The sequence below is a fragment of the Delphinapterus leucas genome, chromosome 13 (assembly GCF_059928025.1).
Source record: "Delphinapterus leucas isolate spDelLeu-1000000601 "Yukka" chromosome 13, BTC_Dleu_Yukka2, whole genome shotgun sequence".
NCBI lineage: Eukaryota > Metazoa > Chordata > Mammalia > Artiodactyla > Monodontidae > Delphinapterus > Delphinapterus leucas.
Genome location: NC_143141.1, coordinates 67612938 through 67635233, shown reverse-complemented (window position 1 = coordinate 67635233; position 22296 = coordinate 67612938). Strand labels below are relative to the sequence as shown.

The window sequence follows — 22296 nt, the reverse complement described above, 5'->3', positions numbered from 1 at the left end:
TTTAATGGTAAGCCATGAGTTGATTCTTTACTCTAAAAAGCCCAATTTAGTAGGAAAAGGAAATACTATTTCTTTTTACAAACATATATTTATATTTTCAATTCACTTCATTCAAAATGTCGCTCATTCTTAGGAAGAATGGAGAAACAAATAAATAAAAAAGCCCCCTAAAAGATCAGGGCCATTAATGGATCTTTGCCTAACACAACTGTGCAGCAACAGCTACACCTAGGGGCCAGGGATAAGTAGTGAAGTTTTCCAGCTATAAAGTTATAGTAAAAGGTAAATTTGGAAATAGCTATTTTTCAACTTACTTAAGGTTCTAGAGTAAGAGTTATCTTTCACTACAAATTATGTTTCAAGGAAACACTTGAGAATCTTTGGGGAACAAAGGCCTTAGTTCAGAAGCTTGAAGCAAGCGTCCTGAATAATTCAGTTTAAAAAAGTGGCTAAAATAAAACTCAAACCAAAGAGAGAACATACAAATACTTTATTGCTCACCTTTCACACAAAGCACACCTCCAGCCATTTTCTTTCACAGCTTGACAATATTTACGTGTACAAAAACCCAGCAAGAAGCGTCATGTAGATTTCAGTCAAGGTGAGTGTCAAACATCAACGCAGCCAGGCTTTTGTTTTCTGCAGCAATAATAAAGGGCCTCCTGCTCTAAGCAAAAATCTGTCCTCTTACTCGGTAGTGCATTTTTTCCATTACAAAAAAAGTCTCCTGCCCAAAGCAAACTAACTTGTATTTGCTGAGCCAGTGGTATTAACTCGTGCATAAAACAAATTTCAGTTTGCTGTTTCTTCTAGCAGATTTCAAGTAAAAATAAGGTTGAAGGAGGAACTTGTTTTGAATGGATGCAGGTCAGTTTGAATTGCTATACTTAACTAAATGCCTACGTGTACTATAGGTTCACAACTTAGTTTGCTTTTATAATCTTTATGGATTTTGGCCGTGTTCAAGATTTTCAGAGTTGAGCATATGGTACAGTATTCCATCGAAAGGATAAGGCTACTGAATGTGCTATCTGCAGAAGAGCTCATTTAATAGGAACTGACCTCGAAGTTCTATCATGAAGCAAATGTTGCATAACCTCTCAGAATAAAAAGCCAATCAGGGCAGAACTGTGCTTGGAAAATAGGCATTAGAATACTTTAAGGAAAATACATATAAATGGATTGTTAATATGAGGAAGGTTTCCTAGTTGTAAATCTAAAAAAATCTAGGAGAATCCTCATTTTTCAAAACTGCATACTGAAAACATGAAAACTACTTACTCAAGTAATTTTGTTCAGAAAAATATGCATGTTCTGACTGTGGAATTAGTCTACTGGTCAATTAAAGGCAATTTTAATTACCTTTTAAGAAATTCTTCATACAAAGGAGAGATACTGTATGTGTTTCTCAAATAAACAGCATTATGTAAGTCCATTAAAAAAAAAACAAAACCCAAAACGAACAGTATTGTATGAAGACCTACAAATGCTTATGCCAAGCAGGAATCTGCCTGTCACCTGTGGTCTCACATTAACTCAAAAACATTGCTGGATTCAGGATTCTGAAACTAAGTTTCTATTACTTGAGCTCTAGCAAAATGTAAGGTTCTGTAGCCTCAACTAGTATAATGTCTGCCCTGTCCAAATCCAGAATGATTATACTGATAACCTCCATGCTGGAAGTGCTGTTCAAACTGTCCCCCCTGGTGATAATTCTGGCTCCCTCTTCCTCCCCAACCTCCTCCCTGGCCTGCGCGTCCACCACCTCGGCCTCCACGACCACCTCTCCCTCCGCGACCACTGCCTCGATCACCATGATGCCCTCCATCTTGGTATCTACTGTCCTGCTGATATCCACCACCCTGGTATCCACTTCCTGTATATGTAGATGTTTGGAAGCCACCATAACCACCACCCTGGTAGCCACCACTGTGGCCACCGTGATAGCCACCCGGCTGGAAACTGGAATCTCGGTAACTACCATCTTGGTAGCCACCGCCCCCTCCACTCCCTCCGTCTGTCCAGCCTCCTTGATGCTTATTTCCTCTTCCTCCCCCTCGGCCACCGTGGTCGTAACCACCACGTCCGCCCCTCCCCCCTCCTTGTTCGTGACCTCCTCGCCCTCCGTATGAGGCATGTTCATAACCACCTCTCCCTGCTCCGCGGCCTCCTGCTGGCTGCTGGGTGCCATCCTGCCTCTTCTGCCATGGTGGCATCTCCGGGGGTGGAGGTTCAATTTCATTGGGCCTACCTCCTCTGTCAGGAACCCTGCCCATCAACACCTATGGGATAAGAAAGACATTTAAAATTTTGAATTACTTTATTTTATAAACAGAAATAAATGTATTTGAAAGAAAATTAAAGGTACTCTCATCACCTTATTGATGGCACAGGCAGTCTTTTCTCTTATAGAGCCACTGCTTGTCCTTAAAATCTTTGACAAGTCTTGTCTTGCAGCCAAAAGGTGGGCAACAGAAATAGTACTTTTAGGAGATAAGACTGAGCGTTTTGGCTGGTAAACCTTTGCTAATTTTTCTGTCTGACTCTGTGAAAGAAAGTGTTCAAAGACAAATGTCAATTTTCAAGATGACACAGAAACATTGATATTAAATAAGATTTCCAAAATGTCTGATGATAATATTTACTAGGCTCCAGATGACAGAAGTTACATACTCACCATTGCTCCTATCTAGTGAAGAACTAACTTAAGAGTACAGCTTAGATAAAGCCCCTTTACCCCCGTATCCCCAAGGAATGATGGGGGGAGGGGGATATGGGGGTAAAGGGCTTCCCTTTTAAAAGGACTGTGGGACAAAAAGGTTCCCCATGCCATTGGTCTCAGATCAAACACCTTCATTTTATCTATTTAAATATAAGAATGGAAGCCCATTTCAACAATTTTGCTTTAATTTTCTCATCTGCTTACTATGAGATAAAAAAAGTTACCCGTGACTAATTTGAACTAATTATGTTAACATCATACATATTTCTTGCAAAAGTGATCCCCCCATGTAATACTTTCCTCTATTATAAATAATAATTAAGAAAAAGAGTCTACTTTAACCACTTAGTAGAAGTACATTTAATGCATGTGTAACATAAGACCACAAAAGATGAATGAACAAAGGATATAAAGAGCAAGTTAGGGCTTTCCTGGTGGCACAGTGGTTAAGAATCTGCCTGCTAATGCAGGGTACACGGGCTCGAGCCCTGGTCTGGGAAGATCCCACATGCCACGGAGCAACTAAGCCTGTGCGCCACAACTACTGAGCCTGCGCTCTACAGCCCGCGAGCCACAACTCCTGAGCCCGCGTGCCTACAGACCACGCTCTGCAACAAGAGAAGCCACCGCAATGAGAAGCCCCTGCACTGAAACGAAGAGCAGCCCCCACTTTGCCGCAACTAGAGAAAAGCCCGTGTGCAGCAACAAAGACCCAACACAGCCAAAAACAAATAAATAAATAAATTTATTAAAAAACAAACAAATAAAACCCCAGAACTGTAGTGTTAATGCCTTGGGTCAATGCACACCCATCAATCATTACATGCTTTTCTAGCTGAGAGTTGCAGGTTTTTGTTTTTGAAGTATATGTATTATGCCGAGAGTAAAATGATTGTTTTTATCAAAGACAACTTTAAGAAAGTATTGGTATTTCCTCAACAGTCCCAGGAGAGAACAGTTTATTCCTCATGTTACTACTGACTCACTGTGAGATCTTAGGCAAAACCTTCCATGTACCTGGCTCTCCATGTTTTTAGTTGCAAAATAAGGGGAGTTAAGACTGATCTCTAAAACCCCTTTCCAACACTAAGATACTGTTAACTCAATAAATATCTACCCCATAAATTTAGCAGCTAAATAGGATTATGCTATGGTTTAAAGATTTTAGGTGAAACTAATGTATTAGGAAGATAATTGGAGAACTAAAGAAAAACATTTTCTCAGTCAATTAAAATTCAGAGAAAAATCTACTTTTAAAAACGAATGCACTATTAAGGGAACATCAAATACTAACATATTTGGACCAACCTCCACATAAATTCAATAATTAGCTCCATTTCAGGGTTCTAAGAAGGTCAAATTAATCAACTGCGCCTATTAATTAACACTTACTGATAAAATAGTAGATATTTAATAAATACCTGAATGACCAAGACAACGGATTATTTTATTGAAGCTGAAATAAAAAAAAGTCTTACCAGATTCTCCAATTCCCTATAAATGGATCATAATATTTGGTCCTCCAAAACAGTATTTCTAATTTAATTAATTTATTTAATTAGCAAGTTAAATTGCTAGCTTAAAGTACAGTAAACAAATAATTGTAAAATTTATTATTTTTAGTAATTTTCAGATATTCTCCTTTTCTCTCACAAATGGGAACTCCCAGTAGGGTTTATAACATATAGCTTTGTTGGAAAATATTAAAAAATTGAAAAATAAACGTTTTTATTATTGCTGAATGGCTGAAAGAATTGCTACTCAGTAACTCACTAAAAAAAACTCCTATGTGTGTCTCCTATGTATTTCTCTTATAGTCTCCACTGTATCTAAACTGGGCTAGGAATGTTTAAGGATCATGTCTATAAATACTTTGCTCTTTTAAGTGATATGTGTACCTTAGCTCTGTCAGACCAGCCAAAAGACTGGACAGTGACATCCAAACGTTTTATTAGCAGCTTTCTCCGAACTTCATATTCATTGGCTACGGCTTGGTTAATTGCTTCTATCTTTTCCTGAAACAAAATTAAAAAGACCAGTTAGAATTTAAATCTGCTTGACCCCCTATTCCAAAAGGGCAGAAACTGTATCTGTTTTATTCACAACTGAATCCCCAGCACTCAGCACAAAATGAATTAGGTTATTTAATAAATAGAACAAGAAGTTATAATAAGCTAATGAAATGATAGGCTGTCTCAAAACATAATAAAGAATATGTAAAGTACAAAATTCTTATTTAGTTTTCCTATAATTCACTGTGTGAAGCTCAGCCCAGTGAAGTTTTTGGCTTGAAGGCAACCCATTTGGCAATTAGAAACATGCATCATACTGAACTTCAATTTAATCAGCTGTGTGAAATATTTACAAATTATGAAAGAAGCGCTTCTAATCTTACATAAATAAAATTATTTTGGATAAATCTTAAGATTAACAAAAATGATTCTAAGGATGTCCACCTAGGAAACTACATATTAGAAAATACAACTTCAAAAACAAAAACATAAATATCGTGAGATAGGTAGATGGCTCCTTACAAAGTTTACTCAGATGATTACTACTCACCCAGTGGGCCGGTCCCATTGGCTTCTTCAATAAAGGCTTTCCCACATGATTAGGTGGAACTTTTGCTAATGTTTCCTTTAACTGACACAAAAACATAAATGAATGAATAAACAAATCTAAAAGTAAAACACATCCTCCTCATCTTCCCAATTCCCATCATATCTTGCCATCAAAAGAAGATTCCTGACAGAGGCAAAGGAGGAGGATGTTTTGAAATGTACAAGACCCACACGATAAAGACACTCACTTGACCCACTCCTCACGTGTCTATGGAAGCATGAGTCCTTCACTGCACCTAGAACAGTGCCTGACAACAGTGGGCATTCAATGTGTATTTGCTGAATGAATGAATGAACACACAGAAAAATATGGACTATGGATACACTGCTGCTCCCCTGTAGAGTTCAGCCAAATTTGTGCATCATGGCATCCATCTACCCCACAATGCAAATGTACCAATTCTTAGAGTCCAGCAGATATGCATACAGAGAATAACTCCGCTATAACAAATATCATTCTCTTCTGTTCACTAATTTTTAATTAAAATTGCTTGTTCCTAATCAATTATATAAAAACTCTTAACTGTTGATAACATGTGGTATAAAATAATTCTGACTTATTTTCACATACTAGATTGTATTAGCAGTCAACATATCTAGTTTGCCAGTTGAAACATGTAAGGCTCAAAGTGACTGGATTAAAATCCCAAAATATTTACATCCTTTTCTGTCCAGTCAATGGGGAGAATGGTGGTAACATTTAATGATAAGGACCTTAAAATTAATTGCATCAAAGTTCAATGATAAAATAACTTTTAAATGGATGCAAATCCTAATAGTTTTTACATTATTTCTAGCTTACTTCAGTTTATAAATCAAAGTGCAAAGTTTCCTTTTTGAAAAAGAAACATGCTAATATGTTAAAAAAAGAAAACAGTAAAATACCAATTTCTCTTGAAGGTATCTAGGACTTAAAACCCAAAACTTATTTAGTAACAATTACTTAATAATATGCACATTAGGTTCCCATTAAGAGAAATTAACTTGCTTCATTTCAAACAACTGTAGGACTATGCCTTTAATACACTACAATCTGGTACTAAAGGTCTTACTTTTTTTTCAATCCCGCTGAAGAATTGGAACATAGTTATATTGGCTGGAGGTTTGGACATTCCTAGAGCAATACATATGCCTTTCAACTCTTGAAAGACCTCACTACCGCCTCCTTCTTGAGCTTTTTTTGGAAGAGTATTCACACAGAGCATTCTGGCAGCTTCTAGTTCTGAGATGAGGTATGCTGAAGTAAACAAAATAAGATTTCAAAATGAGATACAGCTACAATTAATAGTCATAAGTCTGGAGTCACAACTCTATAGACCTAATGATATGTAACTTTTAAAGCTGCAAGAATGGATAAAAACAAGAAAGGAAAACCATTTTTACCTGCAAATGACGTAACATATAAACTGGTTCTGTAATTCAGTATTTAACCAATATATGTTTAAAGCCTGATTTAAAAGCAAGCAATTCTTCTTTGAAATCAAAGGATCAAGGTAGATCACATCTTAAAATGTGGATTCTTGCATTTCACTATTAAGGAACCTCCAGAACAGGGGCTGGCATCTGTTAACAAATTTGCAAAAGGTGGCAGGCGGCCAATTTTTAGCAACAGTTAAAAAGTTATTATTATTATTATTTTTTTACTTCTCACAACTGATACACACCAGTGATGCAACTATCCTGCCCTCTTACCTTCCAAAACTCAGGTAGTCTGTTTAAGACCAGAGTGAAAGAACATTTTTTAGTAGTCAAAGCTTCACTTACAAGAGAAGGGGGAAAGGACTAAATTTCCAAACATTCCTTTTTCATGGTCTCCAGTAGCCTAAGGTCACCCTCCAGCTGTTCACAGAAAACCCTCTTCCATCTATATTCTTCTCAATATTCCCTTTCCTCCTGTGTTCCTCATTCTCACCCCCGCCCCTGGGGAAAAAAAAAAACAAACCCAAAACTTTCTCATCATTTCTGGACAGAGTCCTTTTGTATCAATATCATCACCTTGTGTGTTGATTTCAGGCAGGTATTCTGAGGGCTGCAATCTGCTTCAAGTAATTCAGTTGAAGGTATAAATATTCAATGTTATTACGTTAACCTTCCCAAGGACATTTAACTTGTTATAAAAGATGTTTAATAATCATTTGGATCTCAGGAGTTCAGGTTATGTGACAAAGTGAGAACCTTCTGACAATGTTAGGAAGATAGTTTTGGAAAAAGACATTTTCTGGGCTCTTAAGCCTTATTATAAGTATAAAAGAATGATCAGCTTGAATATCTCATTTCCTACACCCCAGGTGTAATGTGAGAAGTACAGGGGTCATAATTTTGGCAGATCATTTCTGAAAAGCTGCCAAATCCTATTCTAGAATAAACACAGCTAAGTTTCTGGAAAGGTCTTCTAAATGGGTTTGATAAAATCTTAACATGTTCCATATAGCAAACTGTATGAGTTAAAAGATCGAAACAGTAAAACCCCAATGTCATGAAAATAATCATGTTTTTGCAAATAAGGTTTTATTGGAACACTGCCACACTGATTCATTTACATATCATCTATGGCCACTTACATGCTACAACAGCAGGGTTAAGTAGCTGTGACAGAGACCTTATGGCCCACGAAGCTGAAAATATTTACTATCTGGCCATTTAAGAAAAAGTTTGCCAACCGTTGCTCTAGAAAATCATATATTATATGATTTAATAAATTGGTCTCTAAATTTGGAACATAGCTCAGGCATTCACAAAATTAGTTTACCAACACAATTACCATTGAAAAACATTAACTGTAACTGATGTGTTCAAAGTACCAGGAAAGGCACTATAAGTATTATACATAACAAACAAAAAAGATCTCTACAGACAATCTAGTTAGGAATAAAGAATATATGCATCAAAGACATCTGACTAATTATACCTAAGGGAAATATCCTAACAACCGCAAAGGCCAATGAAGAGCCACAACAGTTCTTAACCTGATACATGACAGTTTTTCAGACACTACAGACTATTAGAGAATAGACTATTCTATTTTACTAACAATTCTAATGAGGTTGGTTTATTTTCCCCCTCAGAATGCAATATATTAAAAGATTCAAATCAGTAAGGTAAGGGTGCTGGAAGAAGCAAGTAAAATTATAGCATCGAGATGTGACAACTGATGCTTGGAAAGATGAGAAATATTTATACAGCACGAAAAGAGAATGAGTATATGTACATAAATGCATACTAGCATGAGAGAGAATACAAACTAGGGAATATTTTCAAAAGGGGAAAGAGCAGAAGCAAAGATAAAGAGGAGGAAGGGAGCAGTGTGTATGTATGTACAAAGAATTCGAAGAGCAGAGTAACCTTTTGTTGATTTAGTCATATAGTTGAGGAGCAAACAGTTGTATATTCTTGAAAAGCTTTTGAGGGGTGACAGCACATTAAAATACAATTATGACCCTGAGTCCAAAATAATAATGTCGAGGACACTCGCTTAAGAAACAGGAAAGAGTTAAAGGCATTTTTATAAATATTTATATTCCAAGTGGTTTTTATAAGTATCAGTACCAAAAAGACCAAACTCTGAGCTCTTTGGAAGAATTACGTATTCAGGGTCATTACTGAGGTTTCCACACAGCTGTTGTCTTCCTATGTAAGATAACATATTCTAAGTGCCAAATATCAGGTATTGGAAAGGAAAAGCAGTGCTACAAAGGAAGATTCAGTGAGTATACTGTGGCTGAGCCAGTTATTGAAATTATACAATTTGAAGGATAATGAATGCATGCATAAGAACTATATGCAGCGATATCAATATCTAAAGCAATAACTAACGTTTTGTGTCTATCCCCTGCCCCCATACCCACCCAGTAACAATCATTTGACGAAGGGGAAAATAAGAAAGTGATTTTGGAATACCTTAGTTCCTAAGTAATAGCTGTGAACACACTTTTTTTCTTTTTTTGACTGAACCTTCAAAATTGGAGTTGCATCATTTTTCAGAAGCCAAAGTTCAGTTGTATCAGTTAACCAAAGTTTACTCTAAGCGCATCTCAGAATGCGACAAAAATTCTGAGTTTAAGACTACTGGTGGTGTTTATTGGAGAGTTTATATAAGGCAATAAAATTTGTGAGTCTACTTATTGTTTCTCAGGGTGAAGAGAGAAATAGTAGTTAGTATATTTAAAAAACATGGAAGGAGAGAATTTTTCATAAAAATTTACTTCCCAGAATGATCAGTAGTACAGGAACAATCCAAATAGTATTCCAGAAATGCTTACATTGTAATTTGATATCTTTACAAACAAAACCAAAATCCCCAAACAATTACCCAGCCACAAAGAAATATCAACAAAATACTTTAAATAATTACATTTACCATTTACTGCACTAGAATGGTTACTGTCCTCAAATAAATTAATTTTAAAAAATCTTCATTATTCCCACAGTATCTTCCTAGTTTATTTTAAAATGTGTTTCTAGTCTAGAACACTGAGGTGTGGTGATCACACACTTGTATAACCCTCCAGCACTACCTTTGGTCATGTTAGGTGAAGCACAGCACGCTGAGCACCACACCAAATTTAAACCATAAAAGAGTAGCAATTACAAAACAACACTGCTACCAGCGCATGGACCCATCGTTAGCTTCTTAGTTAGAAGTTTAACAAAGTTTTCTTTACACCCATTTATTAGCCATGGAAAACATAAATAAAAAATAATGACTACATTCTAGTAGCCATGAACTTACTGAGCAAAAGGAGGCAGTTCTTCTGAATGAGAAGGCGCTTGGTCACATCCCCAGATGTCAGTGAAAGATATGGACAGTTCATCTCCCCTAGTAGCCCACTCACCTCAAGCTGGAATTCTTCAGCTTCACTTGGGCCTTTTAAGAATTAAAATAATCTTATTTAATAAAAATTATTGTTTTCCCCATTGGCATAGTAATTATATATAAATTGAAAATTTTAATAGTATTTTCCTAATACAACTTCCTGTCTCTTCTAATTCATCCTTTCTCACACCACTGCCAATTTGCCTTCTTAAACAGTTTTCATTAGGTTATTGCCTTGTTTGAGAACCTTTCATGGCTTCCTAATTTCTACCTCATCCAATCTGATTTTTTCTGTTTGCCTTTAAAGATTCTTCATAGCCTCTCTGCTTGCCCTTCCCAGTATATTGTTAGGAGTAGTTCCTACTACATGTATATAGTAGTTACCTACAACCTCCACAAACATTCCCTCTATTTGTGCCAGGCCAGTCTCCTCACTGTCCCAGGAATGGTCAGTCTCATTTCTACTTGCGTGCCTTCACTTAAGTGACTCCTGGTGATTGATATGCCCTCTACTCTCTCCTGCTCTATCAAACCTCACCTATCCATCAAAGCCCAGTGGTCTTGCTCCTTGATGAAACCTTCCCCAGGGACTGCTACACTCACTGATTTCCTTCCCCTGTGAACCACAAAGTGAAGTATTTAACTACTGTTCTAATCTCCAGTTGTTTCAGTTGTGCCTAAAATTCCCAGTTAGACTATATTTGAAGATGGCGAACATGATTCGTGTTTCTGTTTTCTCATAACGTGTCAAGTATAGCGTTTACTGGGTGAACCAAGGAAAAGCAATGCTCGTTCTTCTTTACTATTTTGATAGTTCTCTAACCAATATCACAAAGGGGTAAAATTTAACTAACAAACTTTGAGAGTCACTTGATTTGAGTCCATTTTCTCACCTATAAAATGGGAAGAATGTATAATCAATGTTTTGCAAACTGTGTTCCGTGAACTTCAGTTCCAAAGAACTCCGTTAGAGGCAGCCGGGGAGGAGAGAGCTGTGTTCAAACTAGTCCCTCTCAACTTCAACTAAAACAGCCACACTTTTTACCTGTTTTATATTGACTTCTATAAGATGTTTTCATTTGAACAACAGGGCTCCTGGTTATAAACAGTTAACACCGTATAGGTGTTTTCAAGGGCACCTACAACCTCTGAAATGTTAGGTCAAGAGGCAGCATGAAGAACACTGTCTCCCAAACTTGACTGCTGGGGACTGAAGCACTTACTGGTTGTGTGACCTCAGGCAATGTACTTAACCTCTGTGCTTGCTTGTTTAACGTATAAAAGAGTAATAAAGGCTGCCTGGTAGGGTTGCCCTGAGGTTTAAATGAGTTAACACTAGTAAAGTGCTTAGAATATGGCTAGTGCTCAGTAAGTAAAAGCTGCTGCTACTACTGTTACACTATACTCTCCTTAATAATTAGAATTGGATGCCACTGATGTATACACATTAAATATACTAAATATGCAAGAGTGAGCTCTTCGAAATGGGATTCTGTGGGGGAAAAAAATGGGATTATGTGTATAGTTCTCCATAAGGGTGGATTAGCAGGTGGGCATTTTTCCTTATCTCCTGTTATGGGTTTACCTGTGATAGGAGGGAACCAGGTTGTTGAGTATCAGATTCCAAGCTTTTGCCTCTTTCTCAGCATCAAAACTAGCGCTCAAGCAGATAACAAAATTGGCAAATGTAAAACAGCTCTCAACACCATAAATCTGATGGTGCTGGATCTAGTTTTGATGCATCTAGTGATACATTCCTATGACACGGAAAGCTTCTTAATAAAGTATTCTTTCTCCCTATGTATAACAGAATTAGAATGCATTTACTTTACATGCTATATGTACTGGAATTTGGTAGTCCTCAGAGAAAAACGCCCCAATTTCTAGTTCTAGCCACCAATTTAAGATCTCACAACTTTTTACAAAGAATGAAAAGTTCATATATACTTGTCTCCATTTTTCTGTGTCTCAGTAATAGGGTCTTTTCAACTTCCACAAATTTTTAACAGTTGTATGACTACATTCCAGTTTTTCAACTTCAGAATCACCTTATCTCTAAAAACAATGGAGGAGAAAAAAGCATTCGGTTTCTTTATAAAATTTTTTTTACATTTACAAAGAACTTGAAATTTCAGCTGTAATGCTGATAATGTTCACTTGACAATACAAACTTTATTTTTACATTTTGCACCTAAAACTGAATGTTTACTTACTGTTAGTTGCTTGCACATTTTCGTCTAGTTTACAGAGCACTCTTAATTCAGACACCAACCAAGCACAGAGTTTGGTAAACTCAGGGGAACTGGCTCCAGCAGAGACTGCCTGAGACAGAGCGCCATCTTCTAACAATGGACCCTTGTAACTGGTGAGTAAGAAATTATACTTCAGAAGAATATAAAATCACATCTAATACATTACAGATACAATGTATTTACATTTTTATTTGTATAATTAAGCAAAGGTTTAACAAAGATAAATTACAATGACCAGTCTCTAAACTTGCAAATATAAATAAACTAAACCATTAGAAAAAACAAGCTAATCCCCTCAAAATATGTGAATATTGAATAGAATCACATGTACTAAATTATGTCAACCTCTGTACATTTACTGAGAGCTCTTATGTACAAAGGTTTACTTTCTTACTTTAATTGAATTAGTATTAAAACTAGATTATAAGTGATAACTAGTTATACTATAGTTTACTATTTCAGAAATAAAACTTAGGTTATATTTTCTAGAAATTTTTCCAGAAATTAATTAGATTTGGTTTTTAATGATTTTCTTTAAAAGCAAAAGCTTTCCAATTATTCATTTATTTCCTCCTTCTATATTTAATGATAGTTAAGATTAGTAAGACTTACTAGTACCAGAGAAATGTTAAGATTAATTTAATGATTGCTGGTGAGTTGATGTTTGAGTGAACTGGTGCAACTGAATCCCAATTCTTTGTAAGTGATTCAAATGTAATTTTAAAAAATTATTAAATGTTCAAACATTCATAAAAGACAATAGTAACAATGAACCTCAATCTAGAAAGTAGCTAGAATTAAAGATTTTATCATTCTCAAGATAATTTTAAAATACATATTCTTCAGGTTATTTTATCTTCTTTTAAATGTAATATTGATAAAAGCACTTATTAAATATGATACATTATATGCTTAAGATAATTCGATATTTAGAGGTATAGCGATGTTAGAGAAATGATAACAGTCAATCCTTCTAAAATATAATTATGTTTATATATTTAATGGGACAGAAGAAATCTCACACAAAAAATGAGATTATATATAGCCTGGCATCTAGATTCAAAAGCACATATTATTAGACAGTGAAATAAAAAAACTAGGCCTAGAAACTTCTCCTTGTGTTACACATTTAAACTTTATTAATATATTCTACAAGTAATTACTGAATTCCTACTGTGTACCAGGTTAAAAATGAATGGTCATTTATTTCTAATATTTCACAGTAAATCCTTGAAAACTACACATCATTCAATTAAGGCTAAATTTTAATGACTGAATGCCACCAAACTAGGCAGTTATGGGTTAAAATGTATAGTCAAGTTTTCAGACTATCCAGGGTTTACATTACAACCCATCTCCATGATTTATTTAACTAGAGTTATTATAGTAACAATGACTTTTATAGTACCCAAAAGAAGAAAAACATAGTTAACAGAAGATAAAAGAATGGGAAGAAATGGCATCCATCACCAATTGTTAAGGGACCTCTATCCAAGCAGAATGACTACATTTAAATACAGTTTACCTCCATCCTCTCTCTACTCCTCCTTCAAGATTAATCTTAAGTGTCACTTCTTCTAGGAAGCTTAGGACTTGTTTCCTTTCTCAGTTTTCCTTCCCCATTTCCTGTCCTTTTCCTGGCCCTCCTCAGTTCTCCTCACAGCATATTTTCACAGTGTGAACTTCTCTTCTACCTCACTCTGTACCCTTAAGTGCTCAGATCAACACTGTCAACAGAAAAAGTGTTCATCAAAAATGTTTACTGAATGGTTTCATGTGTGAAATTTAGGAATTTAGTCTGAGAGGTCCACCAAAAAGACACCATTTTGCTGAATGTGACTTTTACTTAGGCTCTTTGGGCTCTCATCAAAGAAATAAGCCGCCTAAAGTCCAGAATAGTCATGACAATTCAGAGCAAGTTCCAAAGAAAAGAACAATGATAATTCATGTTGACAAAAAAAGATGATAAGCACTACCATTTCCTTTCATAAAAATCTGTTCCAGGACAAGTTACTTAAATGGGCAGATTTTGGGAACCCAAGGTATCCTTTCCTGAAGAAGAAAGGTTTCCCCCAAAGGTTTCCATGGCATGAAAGAACCTCGGGGAAGGTTTTGATAAGGGACTTGTTACTTTATAAATATGGTTACCTAAATCTGTTTTTCTTTTCTTTCTTTCTTTTTTTTTTGATACCGTACCTGTAGGCAAATATATAATCATACAGTTTCTTTCCGGAACCACATTTAGCCCAAGAAATTCTAAGTTCTCAAATTTTAACAGAGTACACTGATCTGGGTGACCCAGTGAGATAAGAATCCCTATTTCCAGCTTCTAGATACTGATAAATTATGGTTGAGTTAACTGTCACGAGGAGAGACAAAATGCACAACAAATATGCAGAGACTTGGTGGGTGAAGATGCCCCTAAGGGTAAGGGCTAACGGTGGCTCAACGAAGGAGTGTCGGAGTCAAGGGAAACTGCCAGTGGTTCCCAGGAAGGTGGTGACAGGTTAGGTGCACAAGTGAGCTAGCGGGCGGAACGTATGCAGCGCACGGACTTGTGGCTGAGGGCAGCCTGGGCACATGCATACATGACTGGGCAAACCAGATTTTTTTGAGAGTAGGGGGGTGGGGTAGGAGTAGGGGCTCAAAACAGGAGCAGGAAGTTTGGAGAACAAATAGGAAAACAGATAATCAACTTTGGCAACCTCCAGAGTGAGGGAGTAGGGCAGGAGAATGAGGCGCAAGGAGAAGACCTCGGGGAGCGTGGTGGCGAGAACCAAAACCCAGACAATGACACGCATGACTGACAAACGCTGCGGGTAACTCGGCTGCAGGAAGCACAGGGGAGGCCTAAGGTGTCGCAGCTGGAGGGCCCCGACCCGGCAGGGCAGGCAGTGGACGTGGCATTGGGGTCCCGGAGCTACAGGGAGGCGACAGTTAGGAGCCACGGGGTGCGGCGTGAAGAGGCAGGTGTCTCTGGGGCGGAGGAGGAGTTCCCGGGGCGCCGGTAGCGTGGGGTTTGGGAGACCCGTGCCCAGGCAGTCTTACCCGAGATCTTCCAACGACTCCAAGATGTCAGTCTCCATGAGGTCACACTCCATGCTACTGTGGTATTCAAATTTCCGAGTCGTCAGGCTCCCCTCTTCGCCGGTTACTCGTAAACTCGCGCATGCGCTGCCTCCCCGGAACTTCCAAATCGGCAGCGGGCGCCTCAACCGCTGCACTGCGCATGTCTGGAGCGTGCGCAAGAAATGTGGTTCCGCCTGCCGTCCCGCCCCGGCCGGCTAATGGGTGGCCCGGAAACACCGTTTGCACATGCGTATTACTGAATAGTGAAGCTAGCGGCCCCAAGAAGGGCAGGAGGACTGGCTGCGTGGCAGCTGGGCGTGGGGACTAGGCGAGTCGGGGAATGTTCTAACTTCTCCTAATTGGGTGTACGCATGTGCGAATCTTGGGGCAAGGCGGGCGGGGTAGGATCGTCGTGCGTGGGGAGGGTCGTAAGACTTGGGTGGGTGCTGGCTGTGAGTCTCAGGAGCTCAGTCACCCGAGTGGGTGTCTGCAGCCTGCTGGCATGTTCTACCTTTAGCTGTGGGTTATGGAGAAACGGGAAGCTCGTGCGCTCCGGTCTAATTCTTTAGCACAGGGGTAGACGGGCCAAATGCGGAAAATGGCCGATAACATGCCATTGTATTTCCTTGTGGCTGTAGTAGCTGTATTTCAGGGTTAGGGAAGAGTCAACTTTCCCTTGACACGAATGTACTCATGAAGTTGTTTCATTCCTTCCCTTTACATTCTTTACTTTGCACCTTAAGCCCTTCCCAGACACTAAGCATCTTATTTTAAAGGGGGAACGGAGGTAAGAGGAGGTTTTAACTCCGTATCAATCTCAAATAGAATAGATTTAAATTCACACAGTTTAAAGGGTAAATAAATTTTTGTTGTACCGTTATTGATTTGGCAATATTTGGCAGGGTGTGACACTTGGTTCACGATGGGTTGTGGTTTCTTTGCAGTTACTGGCTGGGTATGTGCTTAGAAATTATTGAAAAAATGAGAAAATTTGTTTTCAAAGTGATGGCATATTTAGAAAATTATATTTAACTATAAATTGGTATACGCTGCACTATGTAGGCATTTTTTAAAGAGTTTTCACATTGATACCAGTAGATTTAATTTTGTAGTTCTCATTTTCGTGTCTAATGGATAAATGCTCCCTATCCTTAATAGTACCTTTTAAAATTCCTTATTTTGCGCCATCTGGAGTGGGGGGAAGGAATTAATATTTATTATGTACCTAGTGTGTGCTTGACATAGTATTACTTCCTTGATCGACATTATTTTATGCAAGCACCATAAGGCTGTGTAAGTATTACTCCCATTTTGCAGATGAGGACACTAAGGGCTCAGTGGCTTAATGGTCTGTAAAAATGGTAAGGCCAATAAGGACCTGGCTCTTGACACGGAGGTATCTCTAAATCCGTATTTCTTCTTATCTGACTAGTCAAATAAGGATTTATAAGCAGGATATGAAAAGATAGGAATATCTAGCTAGTTGAATAAACAACTTATTCAACTTATGTATGCTTGTATATCTTGTGTATAATTACCTTACAATAAAAATGGAATAATTATTCTCATAGGGTTGTTGAAGGTGCTAAACAAAAAGTAATTCTTAGTGCAAAACCAATTTGGGGGGGGAGTTTTCATTCTTGACTCACTTTTCATTGTAAGTTATAACATAGTATTTGTGAGTGAACAAATGATGACTCCCCTAAATATATTATTCTTCTCTACCTAATGCAAATTGTTAGAGTAAATGGAGCGTAGCCAACACAAAGGTTTTTTTTATTATTTAAAATAATTCTATAAAGGACTACTGCAATGAAATCAATGCTTTTAAAAGTAAATATTGCCATCATTTCTATAGGATCTACTAGGAATCACTTGCATTTTGTTTTGAAATTTTTTTTTTTTTTTGTATTGTAACCTGGATATCTAAAGACCTTATTCAAGCTGAATTATATGAAAAAAACTCTGATCTGGGAGTTAGGAACCCTGGTTTTTGCCTCAGTTCAATATAAGAAAGAGTTTTCTAACACTTAGAGTTGTCTAAAGTCCATCAGATTATCTTTGAGAGATGAGTTTTCTGTTTAGAAGGTGTTCAACTAGAAATAATGAATAATCTTAGTTTACAGTCCAGCCTTTCCAAATATTCTTGTAAAGAGTAAAGAGAAAACGTTTTATACTTGTGAAAAAAATGTAATCGAGAAAATTGAAATGAAAATGACTTTAGTTTTCAGAGGAACATCTTTTTATGTCATAACCTTAAAGAGGATTATAGGCAAAGTTTTGAATTATGTAGTAGTTAAATTTTTATGCAGCTGAGATTCTTAAGAAAGTTACTTCTAAAGTTCATAGAAGGGTAATTTTTATAATGGCAAGTAAGTTGATACAAACTTGAATATAAGATTTGTCATTTGTCATAGAATGGTTTCTCAAAGTTGATTAAACAGGCACCTAAAATAAATAATTTTTTCCTCAATTAAAAGTCTGAAAAAATATATCGGGACTTCCCTGGTGGCGCAGTGGTTAAGACTCCATGCTCCCAATGCAGGGGGCCTGGGTTCGATCCCTGGTCAGGGAACTAGATCCCACATGCATGCAGCAACTAAGAGTTCGCATGCCACAACTAAGGAGCCTGCAACTAAGACCCAGTGCAACCAAAATAAATAAATAAATATTAAAAATATATATATATAGCACTTTCCAGTTTTAATGAATTTGCCCTTAGAATGACTCTCCAACAAGGAGAAAGTAAGAAAGACCCTAGATTTGCTCATGTTGCTCATGAAATTAAAGTTTGTGTATGCTACTAAAGTCCTTTTCAGCTTGCATAGTGAAAACAGTACTTTTTCCTCCCTAAATATTAGCATGTAGAATTAATCTTGTAGGGTCTCAAATACTCTTATAGGCATGCCTCGGAGACGTTGCAGGTTTGGTTCCAGACCATGGCAATAAAGTGGATATTACAATAAAGAGAGTCACATGAATCTTTTGGTTTCCCAGTGCATATAAAATGTATGTTTACACTATACTGTAGGCTATTAAGTGTGCAATAGCATTATACCTTAATTTTAAAATACTTTATTGCTAAAAAATGTTAACCATCATCTGAGCATTCAGCAAGTCATAATCTTTTTGTTGGTGGAGGGTCTTGCCTTGATGTTGATGGCTGCTGACTAATCAGAGTGGTGGTTGCTGAAGGTTGGAGACTGTGGCAATTTCTTAAAATAAGACAACAAAAAAGTTTGCCACATCAATTGAATCTTCCTTTCACAAATGATTTCTCTGTAGCATGTAATGCTGTTTGATAGCATTTTACCCACGGCAGAACTTCTTTCAAACCTGAAGTATATTGTTTCAAACCTTGTCATTGCTTTATAAACTAAGTTTATGTAATATTCTAAATCATTTGTTGTCATTTCAGCTATCTTCACAGTCTTTACCAGGAGTAGATTCCATCTCAAGAAACACTTTACTCATCCATAAGAAGCAACTCCTCATCTGTTAAAGTTTTATCATGAGATTGTAGCAATTCAGTCACATCTTTGGGCATCATTTCGAATTCTAGTTCTCTTGCTGTTTCCACCACATCTGCAATTACTTCCTCCACTGAAGTCTCGAACCCCTCGAAAGTCATCCATGAGGGTTGGAATCAACTTCTTCCAAACTCCTATTCATGTTGATATTTTGACCTCTTGCCATGAACCACAAATGTTCTTCATGGCATCTAGAAGGGTGAATCCTTTTCAGGATGTTTTCACTGTACTTTGCTCAGATCCACCAGAGGACTTACTACCTAAGGCAGCTACAGCCTTACAAAAATGTATTTCTTCAATAATAAGACTTGAAAGTTGAAATTACTCCTTGATCTATGGGCTGCAGAATGGATGTTGTGTTTGCAGGTATGAAAACAACATTCATCTTATTGTACATCTCCATCAGAGTTCTTGGGTGACCAAGTTCATGATCAATGAGCAGTAATATTTGGAAAGGAATCTTTTTTTTTTTTTTCTGAGCAGTAAGTCTCAACAGTGGGCTTAAAATATTTAGTAAACCATGTTGTAAAGAAATGTATTGACATCCAGGCTTTATAATTCCATTGATAGAGCACAGGCAAAGTAGATTTAGCAAAATACTTAAGGACCCTAGGATTTTTAGAATCGTAAAAGAGCACTGGCTTCATTTTAAGTCACCAGCTACCTTAATCACTAACCAGAGAGTCAGCCTGTCCTTTGAAGCCTTAAAGCCAGGCATTGACTTCTCCCTAGCTATAAAAGTCTTCTGGCATCTTCCAGTAGAAGGCTGTTTCCTCTACATTGAAAATCTGTTGTTTATGGTAGCTACCTTCATGAATTATCTTACCTAGATCTCTGGATAACTTGCTGCAGCTTCTACATCATCACTTGCTGCTTCACCTTGCACTTGAACATCATGGAGATGGCTTTTTTCCTTAAAACTCATGAACCAACCTCTGCTCGCTTCAAACTTTTCTTATGTCCCTTCCTCACAGAATTGAAGAGAGTTAGGGCCTTGCTCTGCATTAGGCTTTAATTTAAGGGAGTGTTGTGGCTGGTGTGATCTAACCAGATCACTAAAACTTTCTCCATATCAGCAATAAGGCTGTCTTACTTTCTTATCGTTCGTGTGTTCACTGAAGTAGCACTTTTAATTTCCTTCAAGAACTTTCCCTTTGCATTCACAACTGGGCTAACTGTTTGACAAACGCGGCCTAACTTATGGCCTCTCTCAGCTTTAGACAAGCCTTCCTCACTAAATTTAATCATTTCTAGCTTTTGATTTAAAGTGAGAGGTGTGTGACTCTTCCTTTCATTTGAACACTTAGAGGCCACTGAAGGATTATTAACTGGCCTAATTTAAATATAGTTGTGTTTCAGGGAATAGGGAGGCCTGAGGAGGGAGAGAGACAGGGAGGAGCTGGTCAGTGGGGCAGTCAGAACATACACAACATTTACTAAGTTACCCATCTCATATGAGCACAGTTTGTGGTTAACTCAAAACAATTACAATCAAAGATCACTGATCACAGATCACCTTAACAAATACAATAATAATGAAAAATTTGAAATATTGCAGCAATTACCAAAATGTGACACAGAGACACAAAGTAAGCAAATGCTGTTGGAAAAATGGTGCTGGTAGACTTGCTTGAGGCAGGGTTGCCACAAACCTTCAATTTATAAAAACGCAAAGTGCAATAAAGTGAAGCACAATAGAATGAGGTATGCCTGTTCACTAATAAAGAATGCTTTTTTTCAAATCATGCCTCTGGCTGTGATAGTATACTTTCTAAGCCCTGGCAATTTTTGAAAAATATCACAAAGTTTGAGAATAATATCTTGCCTATATTTAAATTGAGGAAGATATAGATATCTATATATACATAGATATAAATCATATAGATGTGGTTATAGATATATACAGACATAAACAGGTCTTTCCAGAATAAAAGCTCCAAACTTGATTTTTGTTCTTTCCCAAAATGTCTTCAGCCTAGCTGCCATGTTCTGCCAACCCATGAATTAGGCACATAGTGAATTACACAGACACTGGTCTAATTTGGATGCAGTAAGAGTTTATTAAACTCTAGCCCAGAAGTGATAAACTAGCATCCATATCAGGCCAGGAGTTGTGTGGGGTTTTGGCCTAAATAATAACTTGAAGAATTTGGAGTCATTATTTAAAAGTTTGGAGATATTATCTAAAAATCTGAATTTCTGGGTTTTCTTAAAAACATAAATCAGATGACTTGGCAGCACCAGGTCCTTCATGCCCAACAAGGCAGCTGTTGGCTTGGGTTGAGAAGGCTGCCCCTTTTAGATGGGACATGAATCTACTCATTCTTTGTGGTTTCTGGACCCTATCACTCGCACAATATATCATATGCACGTACACCCAGCAATTTACTTTCCCCCCTGAGGGTTTTGAGAAGTTCAGTTTTATTCTTTTACTTCTTAATCATGTTGACCACTTCTCTTACCCTATCTCTCATAGGGCTCTCCTCTTCCTCCTCTGCCCATTCTAGTATAGGGGAAGAAAATTTTTTCCTCTACCCTCTTAGGTTCATGAATGGGGCCTACAAATTAAACTGACAAAGACAGATTAACAGGAGAAAAGGCACAAAAATTTTTATTGATGTTGTTATTATTATATACACATATTTTTAAAATTTATTCATTTATTTATTTATTTTTGGCTGCATTGTCTTCGTTGCCGCACACGGGCTTTCTCTAGTTGCGGCGAGTGGGGGCTACTCTTGGTTGCGGTGCGTGGGCTTCTCATTGCGGTGGCTTCTCTTGTTGCGTAGCATGGGCTCTAGGTACGTGGGCTCAGTAGTTGTGGCTCACAGACTTAGTTGCTCCATGGCATGTGGGATCTTCCTGGACCAGGGCTTGAACCCGTGTGCCCTGCATTGGCAGGTGGATTCTTAACCACTGCACCACCAAGGAAGTCCCTGTTGTTACTATTATTAATGCTCGTGGTGCTTCAGAGAAATAAAGTGAAAACCCCAAAGAGATGGTTAGATTTCAGAGTTTATATACCACTTTAGTGAAGAGCGATACATAGTGAAGAAGTGACTAAACAAAGGGAAAGGAGGTTGAGTTTCTAGGGAGGATAAATTGTGGGAAGGTACATGTATGGGGAAAGTAATGGAAGATCAGCATTATTTTAGTAAGGTTTATTTGTGTAGATTCATTCCACAACTTTCTTTCTTCTTCATGGTCATAAAACTTCCCCAGAGTGGAGATTTATGACACTCCTAGTTTCTTAGAAGTTTCTGCTTTTAATCATTTAATGGAAGCTCTA

At 37.4% G+C, this 22296-nt stretch overlaps 1 protein-coding gene across 3 annotated transcripts; it reads right to left on the bottom strand.

The window, feature by feature from the left end:
• Positions 1–476: 476 nt before the first annotated feature.
• Positions 477–15576, bottom strand: TSLIG3A (tRNA splicing ligase complex subunit 3A). Of its 3 annotated transcripts, none has more exons than XM_022574104.3 (8): positions 15457–15576; positions 12370–12518; positions 10073–10207; positions 6396–6580; positions 5285–5365; positions 4621–4737; positions 2378–2545; positions 477–2282 (listed from the first exon to the last, which is right to left on the bottom strand). In XM_022574104.3, exons 1-8 carry the CDS (start codon positions 15507–15509, stop codon positions 1617–1619), a joined length of 1554 nt encoding a protein of 517 aa, XP_022429812.1. In that variant the 5' UTR covers positions 15510–15576; the 3' UTR covers positions 477–1616. The 3 variants fall into 3 exon arrangements, with proteins under 3 accessions (XP_022429812.1, XP_089779420.1, XP_089779421.1); XM_089923294.1 differs by lacking the exon at positions 15457–15576 and adding an exon at positions 12104–12211 and having other exon boundaries at positions 12370–12466; XM_089923295.1 differs by lacking the exons at positions 10073–10207; positions 12370–12518; positions 15457–15576 and adding an exon at positions 6727–10055.
• Positions 15577–22296: the final 6720 nt, after the last annotated feature.